The sequence below is a fragment of the Saccopteryx leptura genome, chromosome X (genome assembly GCF_036850995.1).
Source record: "Saccopteryx leptura isolate mSacLep1 chromosome X, mSacLep1_pri_phased_curated, whole genome shotgun sequence".
NCBI lineage: Eukaryota > Metazoa > Chordata > Mammalia > Chiroptera > Emballonuridae > Saccopteryx > Saccopteryx leptura.
Genome location: NC_089516.1, coordinates 52687237 through 52704942, shown reverse-complemented (window position 1 = coordinate 52704942; position 17706 = coordinate 52687237). Strand labels below are relative to the sequence as shown.

The 17706-nt window shown below is 35.0% G+C and overlaps 1 protein-coding gene across 6 annotated transcripts in view; it reads left to right on the top strand.

The window, feature by feature from the left end:
- Window positions 1-17706, top strand: part of USP9X (ubiquitin specific peptidase 9 X-linked) — a 110513-nt gene that overhangs the window by 59717 nt on the left and 33090 nt on the right. For all 6 annotated transcript variants that reach the window (XM_066356963.1, XM_066356965.1, XM_066356962.1 and 3 more), the window contains 8 exons: window positions 2680-3022; window positions 5750-5845; window positions 6356-6567; window positions 8296-8536; window positions 8880-9029; window positions 10044-10164; window positions 15572-15702; window positions 15893-16171. In XM_066356963.1, the coding sequence (XP_066213060.1) occupies window positions 2680-3022; window positions 5750-5845; window positions 6356-6567; window positions 8296-8536; window positions 8880-9029; window positions 10044-10164; window positions 15572-15702; window positions 15893-16171 (1573 nt within the window). The remainder of the gene's footprint in view (window positions 1-2679; window positions 3023-5749; window positions 5846-6355; window positions 6568-8295; window positions 8537-8879; window positions 9030-10043; window positions 10165-15571; window positions 15703-15892; window positions 16172-17706) is intronic.

The following is a 17706-nucleotide window of genomic DNA, read 5'->3' as shown; positions in this document are numbered from 1 at the left end:
CCTTGCCATGTTATATGTTCCCACATGGAAATCATTACCTGAAAGCCACAGGACATTTCCCCATATGTTTATTTATTAAAAGTTTAGAATTATTGTCTGAGTTTTAACTTTTCTTCTTTGCTGTATTTGAAGAGAACACATTTAAAACCTATGTATAGAATTCTGTTCTTTGTACTTGTTTATACTGGAAATAAGTTTATTTATTTTTTTATTATTTTTTTGTATTTTTCTGAAGCTGGAAGCGGGGAGAGACAGTCAGACTCCTGCATGCGCCCAACCGGGATCCACCCGGCACACCCACCAGGGGCGATGCTCTGCCCCTCCGGGACATCGCTCTGCCGCGACCAGAGCCATTCTAGTGCCTGGGGCAGAGGCCAAGGAGCCATCCCCAGCGCCCGGGCCATCTTTGCTCCAGTGGAGCCTTGGCTGCGGGAGGGGAAGAGAGAGACAGAGAGGAAGGAGGGGGGCGGTGGAGAAGCAAATGGGCGCTTCTCCTATGTGCCCTGGCCGGGAATCGAACCCCGGTCCCCCGCACGCCAGGCCGATGCTCTACCGCTGAGCCAACCGGCCAGGGCCAAAATAAGTTTATTTTTAAAGAACAAGTTTCCATATTTTGACACAGACAGCTTATAATCATACCGATCTTAATGGTATCATAGACACTAAGTTAATGGGGACAAAAGGCCACTGGACTAGCACCCCAAAAGAATGGATTGAGTCCTCTGGTGCGTTGTTTATCCTAGCAATGACTGACAAAGGCACTCTGAGTTATATGTTTATAACATTATTCTGATGGAGTTGAGAAAAGAGATTTATTTCCTCAAGTCAAAACCATGTAGTGCAGAGCTAAATTTGCTCAGTGATACTTAGTTTTTAATGACTATATATAGTACTTACAGATTTGAAATTGTTAAATTTTTTGATGAGAGATTTCTTGTGAATTCAGAAACCATATCATACAGCAAAAGAACTTTCTCATATTGTAAAGTGCTAAAGGAAATGCCAATATTATCAGTACTTCAGAAAAATCTTTGCATTATTTGATGCACTGGGGGGTTTTCTCCTGGGCTGTGTTATGTTTATTGAACTATGTGTTTACTTATACTGGGAAACATTTATGTAAATAGTTACATAATGATTTTAACTTGAGAAACTCTAGCCATCAGATTTTATGAAATTTGATTTAATTTCTTTAAAATGAAGTGTTTTTGCCTTCACTGGATAGCATAGTCCCAAAGCACAGAGGTTGCTAGTTCAATCCCTGGTCAGGGCACATACAGGAACAAATTGATATTCCCATGTCTCTCTCTTTCTCCACTTCCTTTCACTAAAATAAATAAATAAAAATTTAAAAATAAAATGAAGAAGATGTTTTTCAGTCATTTAGATAAAAAGACCTAACTCTCAAGATTGAGAGTCACTGCCATTGTGAATCATTGTTCTTGACTGGTGTGTGTTGTAGCCCTTAGATGTCTTAGAAGAGTGGTTATAAGCCCTTTTGCTATGTTAAAGTTTGGAATCATAAGATCTATCCCAGTCCCTACTCTATCAATACCTATCTACGTGACCTATAAAAACTGAAAGGAAAGGAACCTAACTTTATCTACTATATATTCGGCCTGTTTTAAACACTTTACATTTAATCATAGCAGTGCAGTGAGGTAGGTATTATCCCCATTTGATTAATAAGAAACCAGAAATTACATGGCTTATACTAGCTTGTTTGAAATCACACAGCCAGTATGTAATGACATTAGTCATTCAACTAGGTGTGACTTCAAAGTCTATGCTCTTTCTATTTGATCAGTGATTTTTCAAACCTACCTTTGGAGCCTTAGGGCTTCTGAGGAGCTAACTCCCAAGATTTCTGAAGCAGAGTACAAATACATGTTTTATATCCATTTCTTCTTCTCCACCCAACAACTGGAGCAGCTCTTTCGTTTTATATATTGGACTTCCAAATAGAATTTTTGCTTTGAGGACATTTTGTGCTGTTGGCTTTAAAAAACAAAACAAAACATTGAAAGCAACTGCATTTTATCACTTTGGATCTCAGCAGTTTTGTATCTATAAATTAGTGGTGGCAGGGTTATGGAGGAGTAGGTGCTAAAAGCCATCTTTAAGCTTAGTAATTTTAGGAATATATCAATGACCCTAGAATTGAGCTCCCAAAATGGTTTGAAATGGAGAAAGAACCTATTGACAAATACCTCTACCTTACTCTGTGACTGGGCATGGAGCACCATCAACTAAAAATCATGTTAAGTTATTCAGATCGAGATGAGGTGTTCCCTTTCTCTTGTCATTCCAAGAAGAGGCAGACAGAATTGGTGGGTGAATGCTAAAACAAAAAGCTAAGTAAAGAAAGAGACTGTATTTGTAATACAATTCACTTTTGTTACTGTCTTGTTTTCATGAACAAACCAACAGTCACAAAGCTAAAAAGACTCTAGAGAGTATCACTAATTGATAAGCAGCAACCTGTTGAATATTGACATACAAACTTGAAGTCATATGTAGGTTATTTTGTTTAGTATAGCAAGATGTTAGTAAGAACTGACATCTTTTCACCTGTAAAATATAATAGTGATAAATGGATGATATCATATGTATATAGATTGTGTTCAGGATAAAAATTATGTAGAACTAATTTGCTAATTTTTTTTCTGTTTTTCCAAGATTTCTATTAAAGGATGGGCAACTGTGGCTATGTGCTCCTCAGGCAAAACAAATATGGAAATGCTTAGCAGAGAATGCAGTTTATCTTTGTGATCGTGAAGCCTGTTTTAAGTGGTATTCCAAGCTGATGGGGGATGAACCAGACTTGGATCCTGATATTAATAAGGACTTCTTTGAAAGCAATGTGCTTCAGCTTGATCCTTCCCTATTGACTGAAAATGGGATGAAATGTTTTGAGCGATTCTTCAAAGCTGTGAATTGTCGAGAAGGAAAACTAGTAGCAAAGAGGAGAGCATACATGATGGATGATTTGGAATTAATAGGATTAGACTACCTTTGGAGGGTAAGTGAAAAGTAGGAACTTAAAAACATTGGTAGTTTTTCAAATAGGTAAAGATTTACAGTTTTGCATATAAATAATATGTATGTGTGCTTCTCTTCTGCTTGTCCTCAAAGGTAGTGGTAGTTCATCTTTATCATTATTATTTGTCTTTCGGTTTTTTTCTTCTCTTTTTTTTTCCCTTCCCCCTCCTCTTGCCACTGATGTTTCTTTTGTCTTGGCTTAGAATCTGTCCCATGTCTGTAGAAGTACACTTAACCAAACAAATCTTTCATGCTACCCCATGGAAGTTACTTTTCTCCCCGTCCCCCTTTGTTTTCTGTTCAGTTGTGGATCTGTTTCTTCTTTAATGTTAATTTTAGGTTATTATACATTTAATGCTAAAATAAATAGAAGATGGAAGAGAATGCTTTTTAGAAGGGGTTGTGAATGTGTAATTTATCCTCTGGCACTATTGAATTTGTTAGGTTTTTAAATATTTGAGGGTGTAAAATGTTACTGTTTATTTAAGGTTAATCTTTCCACCTTTATAATATTAATCTGTATTTTTATTAGTACAGTTGATATAACATAAGTTTCACATATACAACATTTGATACTTGTATGTATTGCAAAATGGTCACCACAATAAGTCTCTTTTATTTAACATCCATCATCATACAATTGCCTTTCACCCGCTGTGATAACTCTTAAGATTACATCTCTTAGCAACTTTCAAATATACAATACAATATTATTAATTATTGTCACCATGCTGTATATTATATCTCCAGAACTTATTTCATAAAGGGAAGTTTGTACCTTTTGACCATCTTCACCTCTGGTAGCCACCAATCTGTTCTCTGTATCTGAGTTTAGTTTTTAATTTGTTTTTTGTTTTGTTTGCTTTAGAGCCTACATATAAGTGAGATCACATGGTATTTGTCTTTCTCCCATTGACTGACTTTAGTTGGCATAATACCCTCAAGGTTTATCCTTGTTATCAAAATGGTGTTATTATTTCTTTTCTTTTTTTTTTCTGACTGAGTCAGAGAGAGGAACAGATAGGGACAAACAGACAGGAAGGGAGAGAGATGAGAGAAGCATCACTTCTTCATTGTGGCACCTTAGTTGTTCATTGATTGCTTTTTCATATGTACCTTGATTGGGTGGCCACAGCAGAGTGAGTGACCCCTTGCTTAAGTCAGAGATTTTGGGCTCGAGCCTGCGACCATGGGATCATATCTAGGATCCCACGCTCAAGCTGGCGACCTTCGGGTTTTGAAAATGGGTCCTCCGTGTCCCAGCCTGGTGCTATATCCACTGTGCCACCACCTGGTCAGGCTAAAATGGTGTTTTATTTCTGTCTTTAAAAATCTGACTTGTTCATAGCAGTTTACACACACACACACACACACACACACACACACACTGGTAGGGGCAAAAGTAGGTTTGCAGTTCATATTGAAGATAGTTTAATATAATAATTAAATACTAATACAAGAATAAACTTTTGTATACTCAAAACTGTAAACCTATGTTTATCCCAGTCTGTATATAATTTTGCATATGGAATATTTTCCTGAAAACCATAGATAGCTTAAGAGCTTTACTGTGGTATTTGATTATTCAGACTTTTTTCATTAAGTAAGGAGCTTTCAACATTTTCAAACATCAGAAACTTTTTTTTTAAATTAAAATTTCTATGGCTTCGTTGGGTGGAGCCTCACCCCAAAGCACTAACGTTGCTGGTTGAATCCCTGGTCAGAGCACATACAGGAACAGCTTGAAGTTCCTGTCTGTCTCTCGCCCCCTTCCTCTCTCTCTAAAATCAATAAAAAAATTTTTAAAAATCAAAATTTACATAGTACTCCAAAATATAAAACTAGTTGACATAAGAAAGGAAAGCCTGTTTTCTTTTTCTATTCAGTCATGCTTTTCTTCCCCAGTCTCCTTCCCCAAGCCTATTATAGGGGTCAGCCCTAAAACACTTCCTTAGAGTCCCAGAGTTCTGTATATAATTTGAATACCACTGGTATAATTAGATAAATAATAAAAATCTGTAGAAATTAGGTGGGTAGGCCTTTATTCTAAACCATTTTGTATAATCTTTTATTTTCTTTAGACTAATTTGAATTCCTCCTTTATTATTTCACAACTTGATTACCAAGGTGTTGCATTACTGTGTTAAATAATATTAGAAACAGACTCATAGATATAGGAAACTGTTAGTTACCAAAGTGGGATGGGGTTGTAGTACAGGAAGGTAGGTAAAGGGGATTAAGAAGTACAAACTTCCAGTTATGAATAAGTCATAGGGACTTAATATAAATTATAGGGAATGTAGTCACTATTGTAATAACTTGAGTGACAGATGGTAATTAATTAGACTTATCATGGGATTTATTTCATAATGTATATAAATATCATCAAATCACTATAATTACACCTGAAACTAATAAGATACTTTATTTTAATAGAAAATGATAATACTAATTAAAGCAATATATCCTCTGTAAAATGTGTCTTCCATTCTTAAACAAGTTTATTATTTAAAGACTTGCATTTTTTCATTTATTTTTATTTTGAACTGTTCTCAGTTAATTTTACTTGGTCTTGATTGTCAGGTTGAAGTATCCTGAAATAATTGAATATATAACTATTAAAAATAACTGAGCATATGTGTTGAATTGAAATGGCAACTAAGATAATTCTTGGAAGGCATTTATGCTTGAATCTTTTTGATCCTAGGTCGTGATCCAAAGTAATGATGATATTGCCAGCAGAGCTATTGATCTCCTTAAAGAGATATACACAAACCTTGGTCCGAGGCTACAGGTCAATCAGGTGAGGAATGACATGTATTAAAACTTACAGAAATCAGAATTCTGACTGAAGAACTCTTGTTTTAAAGGAATTTTTTTAAATTCAGAATTAACTAGGAATTCTTTTGTTTCAATCCTTAGCAAAAATAGACCTAAAATATTTAGTCCCTATTTTTCTCATACAGAATGCTATCTAAATGAATCTTGTCCTAATAATTATCTCATAGTGATCATTTCTAGTATAATTATGGCAAAAGATTTTGACTGAATTTCTTTTGATTCTAACACCTAATCCTGGAGTTTCTTTTTTGAATATCTAGTTTATACTGAACTTATATAACTCTAGCTTCTTTTGAGAAAATAGTATATTTTATTAACAGTATGGACTTTCTGGTTAAATATGATCGTTTTTAATTGAAGGCTACCTTTAAATTTGTTGTTGCCATCATTAATTGAAGTAGTGTTTTATATATACATTGAATTTTTACATTCAAAGGAACTTGAACTGTCATAATTGACTCATTATTTGTAGGTGGTGATCCATGAAGACTTCATTCAGTCTTGCTTTGATCGTTTGAAAGCCTCCTATGACACGTTGTGTGTTTTGGACGGTGACAAAGACAGTATTAATTGTGCAAGACAGGAAGCTGTTCGAATGGTTCGAGTGTTAACTGTATTGAGGGAGTATATAAATGAATGTGACAGCGATTATCATGAAGAAAGGACAATTCTTCCTATGTCTAGGTTTGTGAATAACTGATCTACTAGTACTGTTTTTTAATTACATGGTATCAAAGAAAAAAGAGTAAGAAAATCTTTCATTTTTGAAAGTGTTGGTATGTTGCTCACGAAAAACATGTGCCTGGTTTAGATTCTTTTTTTAGCCTGGCCTGTGCTGGCGCAGTGGATAAAGTGTCGGTCTAGAACACTGAGGTCACCGGTTCAAAACTCTGGGCTTGCCTAGTCAAGGCATTTAGAGTTTTTTTAAATAGTAGACACTTTTTTTTTTCCAGGATCTCTTTTTTGTTTTGTTTGTTTTGTGGGGGGGGCAGAGAGTTCTAAAGTCATTGAGTCATTTCCTTTTTAAAATTAATTAATTAATTATGACATTGACTTACTGCCTGGTAAGTGCTGCAGGGATATTTTGCAGTTAAAATGGTTTTTTTTGTTTGTTTGTTTTGGGTTTTTTTGTGTGTTTTTTTTCAGTTAAAATGTTTTAATGCCATTCATTTACACTGTTAAAAATAATAACATAGGATTGGAGAATAATTGGAAATAACTTAAAAGCTGCTTTGAAAGATAGCCAGAGTAACAAGAAATAATTTCAAATGGTCTAGCACAGGGGTAGTCAACCTTTTTATACCTACCGCCCACTTTTGTATCTCTGTTAGTAGTAAAACATTCTAACTGCCCACTGGTTCCACAGTAATGGTGACTTATAAAGTAGGGAAGTAACTTTACTTTATAAAATTTATAAAGCAGAGCTACAGTGAGTTAAAGCATATAATAATAATTATTTACCAAGTACTTTATGTTGAATTTTCACTAAGTTTGGCAGAATAAATCTTTATAAAACAACTTACTATAGTTAAATCTATCTTTTTATTTATACTTTGGTTGCTCCGCTACCGCCCACCATGAAAGCGGGAACGCCCACTAGTGAGCGGTAGGGACCAGGTTGTCTACCACTGGTCTAGCAGTTCCTTTTAAGTCTTACCATTTAGTAATTCAAATAGTATTTATAATTTGGAGATGTTTATAAAATGGGTGTCAAAGACTTCCTCTTTGTAAAACAGTTCTCTTTGTATTTATACCAATATTTTGGGGGGAGGATTTTGATACTGAGTTTTTCGGAAAAGTATACCATAGCATCATCTTTTCTTGATACTCTGAAGATAAAGTTATCTTCCACATTTATAAAGTATGAGTGAGTTGGGCTTTATAGCATAAAAATGTGAAGTGTTACTCATGTTTTTGTGTTAATTTCTCATAAACTAGACATCTCATTTTCTGCAACCATAGTTACAAGAGTAACAACAATGGGGAATATATCATGTTTTAAAGCAGGCATCCCCAAACTATGGCCCGCGGGCCGCATGCGGCCCCCTGAGGCCATTTATCCGGACCCACCACACTTCCGGAAGGGGTACCTCTTTCATTGATGGTCAGTGAGAGGAGCACTGTTTGTGGCAGCCCTCCAATGGTCTGAGGGACAGTGAACTGGTCCCCTGTGTAAAAAGTTTGGGGACCCCTGTTTTAAAGATTACTTATAATAAATTTTTATTTTCAGGACCCTAAAACTAAGTAGCCTTAACTCACTTTTTTTTAATAAGAAAATATTCTATCTTAGGTTTTTGGGGGGGTTTTTTGTTTCGTTTTTTCCTTAGGGTTTTTTTTAAAGCTTTATTTTCTTTGTAAGAAGATTTGAAAATCTGTTAAATGTAATGATGTTTTCTTTTTTTGTCCCCCCAGAGCTTTCCGTGGTAAACACCTCTCGTTTATAGTTCGATTTCCAAACCAGGGCAGACAGGTTGATGACTTGGATGTGTGGTCTCATACAAATGATACAATTGGTTCAGTACGACGGTGCATTCTCAATCGCATTAAAGCCAATGTAGCCCATACAAAAATTGAGCTCTTTGTGGGAGGCGAACTAATAGATCCTGCAGATGATAGAAAGTTGATTGGACAATTAAACTTAAAGGATAAATCGGTAAGTATTTATAAATAGAATTGTTTTCTAGAAAATCAAACCTGAGGCTGTTTTTCATTTCAGTAGTGAAAATATCATTCAATAAATGTTAATTGAGCATCTGTTGTGTGAGGCTCTGTGTTAGGTGTTGGGTTTTGTAACACTAAGTAAGACAGGCAACAGTGATACCTAAAATATGTTAGAGGAAAGGGTTTCTAAAAATAAATAGTTATATCAGACAATACTTACGAATTAATTGTATTTCTAAAAGTATAGCCTGTAGGCTTTTGTTTTTGTTGGCCTGACACTTCTGTTTTGTGCATTTTTCCTTACCTTTGATATTAATGTGGTCTATCATTTTCAGCTAATTACAGCCAAACTTACACAAATAAGTTCCAATATGCCTTCAAGTCCTGATAGCTCTTCTGATTCTTCGACTGGATCCCCTGGAAACCATGGTAATCATTACAGTGATGGTCCCAACCCAGAAGTGGAAAGCTGTTTGCCTGGGGTGGTGAGTAGATCTTTTTGAGTTACTTCTGCAAGGCATTGTGCTAGGTTATTTGAGAATACAGAAGCATATTGAGGTTTTTTTTCCCCTATTCGGTAACTTACAATTTAATATGGTAGAATATCAGTTAACCATCAACAACTTCAGAATGGATCGCTCTGAAAGGTGATTGTGTGACTTGGTGGAAATTTAAAATGTTTCCGCATAGATACAGTATTATGTTTTCATAAAGTTAATCTGTTGTATAGCTTAGTTATAAGTATTGAATATTAGCTTAGAAAAATATCACCATATTTTTTATTTGTACCAAAATAGTGAATCCTTCCTTCAGAACTGTGTCTGTAGGAAAATATCTGCACTTTCTCAGATTGTCATAACATAACTTGTATCTAAAGAAACAGTGACTCCTCCCTCCCTTATCCTTTTCTTCTAACCATCCCCATAACAAATGTAATGGCTATAATACCAGCCACTCCAATGTAAGAAGGATTGGCTCCCTGCGACAGTTGGTTTAGGAATTTAACTATTAGTGGGCATTGCAGCCTTTTATATGTGCAGTCTAACTTGCATGTATGAGAGAAATAGGTTTTAAAAATAGTAAAAGAACTGTCACACAGAAATTACTGGAGGTGGCTTGGATAGTGTATTTAATCTGCATCATGAAATATTTGTAAAGGTGGGAATATGGGGAAGGCAGACTATTTTAAAGAATAGAAATGATAGCCTGACCTCTGATGGTGGCACAGTGGATATAGTGTCAAACTGAAACCCTGAGGTCACAGGTTCTAAACCCCATGCTTGCCCAGTCAAGGCACCTACAAGAAGCAATTATGCATTGATGCTTCCTGCTCTTTCCTCCTGACTTTCTCTCCTCCCCCTCCTCTCTGTAATATCAATAAATAAAATCTTTTTAAAAAGAAAACAGATATGACATAAGCAAAAGCATGGTGATTAACAAACAAATTTGGAGGGGAGGTATAATTTATAGTTAAATATTTTGTGTATTTTATATTCTAGATAATGTCACTGCATCCCAGATACATCTCTTTCCTGTGGCAAGTTGCAGACTTAGGTAGTAGCCTAAATATGCCACCTCTTAGAGATGGAGCAAGAGTACTTATGAAACTTATGCCACCAGGTAAGAATTTTTTAAAAGACTAATTATGTTGGTAAAAGTACACGCTGAACAGTAACAGGATATATGAGCAACTTTACATGGAACATGCCTTTTGGTGTAGGCCAGAACCAGAGTTGGCAGATCTATATAGCGCTTTGCCTGATTTTGCAAAGCCTAAGAGCTATGGGTGGTTTTCACAATTTTAAATAGCTGAACAAGTAATCAATAAATACTATTTTGGACTTACATAAGTTACATGAAGTGTACATTTTGCTGTCTATAAACAGTTTTGTTGGTGTATAGACATGCTCATTAATATACATACTGGCTGTGGCTGCTTATTAACACAGCAGGGCTGAGTGGTTGTGGTAGAGACCGTATGGCCTGCAATACCTTAAATTGTTTACTATCTGGGCCTTTAGAGAAAAAACTTTGCGGAACCTTGAATTAATCATGTGTCCTCTATAGCATTGCTTCTTTTTTAATTCCTTGAAAACAACCACTTTCAATTAACACTTTTACTTTTGTGTGTGTGTATATACCATTATATCTGTAAATACTTTTTGTACAACTTTGTCTATTTCAGGTATCTACTGATTTTTTTATTGTGTAGATGAAAACTTATGTACATTTTCTCAGTTTTTGTTTAAGTTCATAGTCAGCATTTATGTTTTCAAGAATGAAAAGCAGTTTGCTGGGTTACTGACAAGTTTTTTTTTTTCCTGTATTTAAATTTTCCTTGTAATTTTTTAATTTTTTAAAAAAATCTATCGCTACTCTTCCCACATATTGTCTGATAACCTGGAAATAATTTTCTATTTTTATATACATTATATAATCTGTCGGCCACACTGTTGTCCTGGAACATTTCTTCCTCCTGTCATCTGGTGGTGGTTTTCTACCCTTTTGAGACTTCTTTTTTCAGCTTTCCCATGGTGGATTCCTATTCACTGGCTTCTGTCTTAGGCCTTTCTGTAGGTGCTCTCATTCTGCTGAAGCATATCCTCCTGCATGTGTCTCAGCAAGTGTACATGGGAAGTGGCTTTGGCTTTTTTGTTGTTGTTATTCTTTCTTTTTCTGTGTCTTTTTAAAATTTTATTTATTTATTTATTTTGAGACCTTGCTTTGTCTGAATGCAGCTAAACCCTTCACATTTGATTAGTAGTTTGGGTGTAGAATTTTAGGTTGAAAACTTAACTGTTGCTGGTAATGTTGCTGGTATGAAGAACAAAGCTCTTCTGAGTTCTGTTCCTTTGCACATGATCTTTCTCTCTGGAAGTTTTGGTTTTGTTATTGAGTTTGGAATTTTTACAATGAGATACCTTGGTCTGTTTTATGGTAGGTACTCAGTGGACTTGGAGATTCCTAATTTGTGAGAGATTTGTATTCTTTCCTTCCTATTTTTTTTTGCATTTTTCTTTTTGTGTGTTTGAAATCTCTTGAGAGTCACACTGTGTTGTCAAATCTAGTAAACCTGATATTCTTTTTCTTTCTTTTATCTTTAATTTTAGTCTAGGTTTTAGGTCACTTCCTTAACTTTCCAGCTCTTCTGTTGAGTTTTTTTGTCCCCAGATATTCATTCTAGTATTAAATGTGTAGGACCTGCCTGACCAGGCGGTGGCGCAGTGTATAGAGCATCAGACTGGGATGCAAAGAACCCAGGCTCGAGCAAGGGGTTACTCGGTTTGCTGAAGGCCCGTGGTTCAGCTAAGCCATCTATCTTCCATCCCTTGTACACCTTCAATAATTTGCTGGCATCTCTCTAGTGTTTCTTCTTCATCTCCTCTTTGTATGTCCTGTTGAGTTTATATTCATTCATTTTTTTAAAGTGGTTTTTGTGGATGTGTTTATCAATAATTGACCTAGATAATTTTTTAAATGGTTTTTGATTCCATTATCTCCTTTTTCTAAAATAAACACATGTTGACCTTTCCAATTTTGTTTTCTGATTTCTATGGGGACATAATCAGTACAAATATTAATTATAACAGGCTTCTCTTTGTGATTTAATCTAATCCTTCCCTTATCTGTTGTATTTAGAATTTATATTTTATTTATTAGTATCTGAGTAACAGTTATTGCTTTATGTATGCAGTTGACCTTTACAACATATTTTAAAACAGCCTTGCTCAGAATTCCTGATTTTTAAAAAATTTATAATAGACATTTATTTAAAGTAATATTATTTGCAGCCCAGATGGTTCTTAAATTGTACATTTCAGTTTTAACCAACATTATTAAAATACGGAGGACAGGTGCATCCACAGAATTTGATTACATGAATATTACTTTGTCTATTCTCCTCTTTTTCCCCCCCGAATAACCTCTTCAGACATGGTTCAAGGTAGAATTTATTCTCATATTTTGTCTACTGCTCTTCAGGCAAGATCTCCTGCCTCATGGACATGTCCCTACTTAATGTAAAACACCCTGTCATTATAAAAGTTCTCAAGAAGCTTTTTTATGGCTTCTTTTACTTGCCATCCACATGTATTTGTTCTCGTGTTAACCCCAGTTTATTGAATCCTGCACCATTGTAATACCATTTTTGAATAGCCTCCAGCCAACAGCTTGATTGCTGCACAGATTCCAGAATCCCTTATCTTGTTATTTGAGCATAATGCCACCAGGTGGCGGGAGCGAGCTCTTGCCAGGCAGCTCCCAAGCAAGAAACTTGAGGGTGCTTTTTTTCATATTTTGTATAATCGAAGTATCTTACCTAGATTTGAAATAGCCAACTTTGAAAAGGCCAGTAATGGTTGTATTGTAGTAGTTAAATCAGACACTGTGGACTTAAATACTGATATATAAAATTGGGCTCATAATGACTATTTGATATAGGAAAACCCCTAGTCTTGGGACTAGTATTTACTTAGTATTCAAATGTTAACTTACTCTGTCACTCTAGTTGGTACACATATACACACACCCTTAAGAAAGGAAGCAGGGGCTCTAAGAAATGGAAGTTGTTTTAAATTGTTTCTAGCTATGTAACATTTCAGTATTCATTTAGTATTCACACATGCATGTATTTTAAATGGAGGAATCCCAAGATGGAATTACTGGCTTTTTCTCCAGTCATTTACTACTTTTATTTGTTCATTCTGAATCTTTTTCCTGAAGTCAAGTGCCTCCATTATGATTTGCTACTAGACTTTACTCAAGAGGCTCTGTGATCTTTTCTTACATGCATCAGGAAAACACTCTTGCTTGATACTGAGAAGTTAAAACGTATCCTGCTTTACCTTTTCAGGGCTTCCTTTTTCCTAGGAGTTTGGATTAACTAATAAAGTATTTTAAAATATGACAAAATCTATTATAAGTACTCACACTTATAATTCATTTAAACCTCAGAACATTTCTGTGAGGAAATTTCTATTTTCATCTGTATTTTAAAGATAGGGAAACTGGGGCACACATTGATTCAGTTACTTAATTAGGGACACAGCTTAAACGGCAGTTCTAGGATTCAAATGCATGTGCTTGAGCTCCAGAGTTTGTACTGTTAACCTGTGTGTTACCGTTCATTATTTTCTGTACTCCTTAATGATAGGTTGCTGTAATCATGTAATTGACTAGGCTTAAGATATCTTTTTTAATAAAAGCCTCAAAATGAATAAACTAAAATCTTAACTACATCTGGATGACAAGGTTATGGTTGATTTGGTTAGAATTCACTGCTGCCTTTTCTTGGAGCATTTGTTCCTTTTATTGTCCTTATTCCCTTTTGCTTCCATCCTTCACTCAGTATATTTTTAAACCAAGCAAGACATTCTCAGATATCATATGAATTGGTTTGTTTTTAGAGTAATTTGGTGATATATGTCCAAAGTCTTAGACTTTGCAGTCCTTTATATATGTAGGGATTTTTTCTTGATGAAATAATTGTAAGAATTTGACTGCTAGGCTCTTTAATGTTGGGGGGGCTGCACAATAATAGAGACTATACTGGTAAAGTAACAGTGCCACTTTAATCATTGATTAAAAATAATATAGGAGGTGAGTCCTGATCTGTGGTGGCACAGTGGACCTGAAACAATGAGATTGCTGGTTCAAAACCCTGGGCTTGCCTGGTCAAGGCATATAGGAGGAGCAACTACCATATTTCCCCATGGATAAGGATTCACCTTAATTTTGGGGCCCGAAATTTGGGGGGGGAAATGTATCACATAAAGTTATTGAACTCGTTTTATTCATCATAAAATTCATACTACTACTCATCACTGTCAAAACTCCCATTCATTAGCTTGTCCTCATCTGTGTGTGATGAAGGATTAATGTCTTCAACAATGAGTACAAAAACAAGTGCGAAAAAGCAGGAACTGCAAGTAAAAAAAAAAGTACAACCCCTGTATAAGATGCACCCAGTTTTTAGACCCCAAATTTTTTGAAAAAGTGTGCATCTTATACATGAGGTAATACAGTAACTACAAGTTGGTGCTTCCGTTCCTCCCCCCCCCCAAATATAGGGGATGAATATTTAATGACAAGAAAATTCAAGTATCTTATTATGAAAACTGAATATTTTTGTTACATTACACATTGCTGTTTTTTCAGAGAAGAAAAAATTTATAATTTAATACAAATTGAAGATTTCTTTGATAACATTTCCAGGCTTTTCTAGGCCTGAAAAAATTAGTTTATCTCTTAAGGAAGTTAAAATAATTTTCAGTTATTTTTATTCCTCAAAAAAAGCTTATAACTTTCAAAAAATCCTATTTATAAAGTAGCATTTCAATAATAGGTCATTTACATTGGAAATAATTCTATCATCAAACTACTTTCTAAAAGTTGATTTGCTTTTAAATTTTGAGTAGCAGGTAATTCTTAATTGTGTCCTAGGACTTTCTTTTTTTTTTTTTATCTTTTCACTGTGATTTAAATAAACTCATCTTTTAATATGATGATCAAAAAAATCAAGGCTGTGCTTACTTTTGAGTTAAAACATTAAGCCTGATTTTCCACCCTCCCACAGACCCCCCTTTTAATCTTTGCTTTTTAAGGTTTAGTTTCTAGGGTGCCATTAAGCCTCTTCAGTAAAATAAACGAGTAATTGCATAGGGTCTGTAGGCTGACAATAGAGGAATGAGCTTGTCATTTTTTTCCTTTTTTATTTTTCAGTAAGAACTACTTCCTTTTGAAGTGTAGCTGGAGAGGAAGGCATGTTGATTTGAAGTCTCTGAGTAGGAAGAGATAGCTTCCGTAGTGTTTGGGTTGGCTGATTAAAGAGCCCTGGTTGGTTGGTTGGTTGGTTGGTTGGTTTGTTTGTTTGTTTTACTCCAAATATGGTTATGTCTTGTGAAGTTTGAACCTACAACTCAACTAAATTGTTATTTCATACTAAAGTGGTCTTTAAAATATCAAATGTGAAATACTATGAATGCATGAATGTTTTGTCTTAGGTTGTGTTTCTTTTTTCTCCTTACAGATAGCACAACAATAGAAAAATTGAGAGCTATTTGTTTAGACCATGCCAAACTTGGAGAAAGCAGCCTTAGTCCATCTCTTGACTCGCTTTTCTTTGGTCCTTCAGCTTCACAAGTGCTATATCTAACAGAGGTTCGTTTTTTTTTCTTTTTGAATTTATTTCATGTTCTTTAAATTTGACCTTTTTATAATAACATGGAATACATAACATGATGTGTAGTACCTTTGAAATGGTCGAAAGAATTTCTTAGTGGTAATAAGGAAATAGAAGTTATCTTTTAAAAACCTTTTAATGCAGTCCCTCTCCCTTTTGTTTTTCCAGGTAGTCTATGCCTTGTTAATGCCTGCTGGTGCACCTCTGGCTGATGATTCTTCTGATTTTCAGTTTCACTTCTTGAAAAGTGGTGGCCTACCCCTTGTCCTGAGTATGCTAACCAGAAATAACTTCCTACCAAATGCAGATATGGAAACTCGAAGGGGTGCCTACCTCAATGCTCTTAAAATAGCCAAACTGTTGCTAACTGCCATTGGGTATGGCCATGTTCGAGCTGTGGCGGAAGCTTTTCAGCCAGGTGCAGAAGGCCTGACTACTATGACATCGGTAATACAGACTCAGACTTTCTAAAAATATTTTAGTTCAATTTCTCAGCAACTCTTAAGTATGAAGTTCAGAGTTAAATCAAACTGTCTCAAGATCCTTTCCAGTGATGCATTATTGTGTAGGGGTTTTCTTCTGTTAAATTGTATTTGTACTAAAAGTGCAGATGCTTTTCACTTACTGTACTCTTATTTGAGAAGATAGTTCTTCGTGCCTCCTTAATTAAATCATGATTGACTGTCATTTTAAACCTAATATTATCACCATATGAATCTCTTATTAACGTGAATTTAGCATATATTTTAAGACAGGTGGTAATAAAAAAGATGTAACTGATTTAACCTGTTGTCAGCTTCTGTTCCCATCTTAACACTGTGACCCTCCAGTTCTGAGCTTATTCTGACTCTGTGTTGGCCTTGGTAGTATCCTTGATCCACCAAAAGTTCTTAAAACAAGCCAGAATTTAATTCCTATTTATTAAAGGTCTAACTACATAATTCTGACTAAAATTTGAGTTACATGCATCATAAGTGATTGTTTACTAAGTTACTAATAGAAGGTAACAGCTTCAGGAATATAGATTGGCTTAGTTTATATTAGGGAGATTATGTTAATTAGATAAGTGATATGTCACATATAATTGAGATAATAGCACTTATAATTGTTTTAGGTGTGATAATGATACTATGGTTATATTTAAAAGGAATATTCACCATCCCATCCCCTTTTTTTAAAGTAGTTGCTGAAATAGTTATGAATGAAATTATATTCAGGATTTGTTTCCAAATAATCCTGGGTGGGGTAGGGAGGGAATAGAGAGTGAGGGGAATGGTTAGATAAAAGAATTTGACCCTTCATAATTTTTGAGGATTGGTAGTGGGTATATGTAAGAACTCTCCTTTTGTATGTTTTAGAAATTTTCCATTAGTCTTACATGGCCTAAGTCTTAAGGTGTTTTATAATTAGGATCCCATGTTTTCTAGAATAAAAAGAGTTCTTATTCAGATAAAACACATTTTTATCATGATCCCTGCCCTGGCATGGGTGCTTAATAAAGTACACAGGAAACAATTACACGCTTCCTTTTTCTCTTCTTTAATATTTATTCAGAAAATGTGGTATTGTGGATACAAAAGTACAAAATAGCTATACTTAAAACTATAGAGAAAGGAGTCTTATGACTTGAAGGGCAGTCAGAATTGCCAGGTTAATAACTACTTAAAAGCAATCTTTTACTTAAGGATATAAAAACTTGATTATACTATTAAGGAAAACACTGGTACCTTTCATACATTTTACTTCTTTTACTGGTATTTCTTAATTTTTCTCCTTTTCAAAGATGAATTTGATCACTGAGGGGAAGGGAGGGCTTACGGTATGCCCAGGAGCATGCATGTAAATGATGTAGAGTAATTTATACTAAGTCTCTGTATAGGGTTGGAACCTGTTGGTTCAGTTTATTGCTTACCCTTACTAATTATGTTGAGCCCAGTGTAGGGACAAGAGTTGGCTTGATCTAGAATGGGGGTTTATAGAGG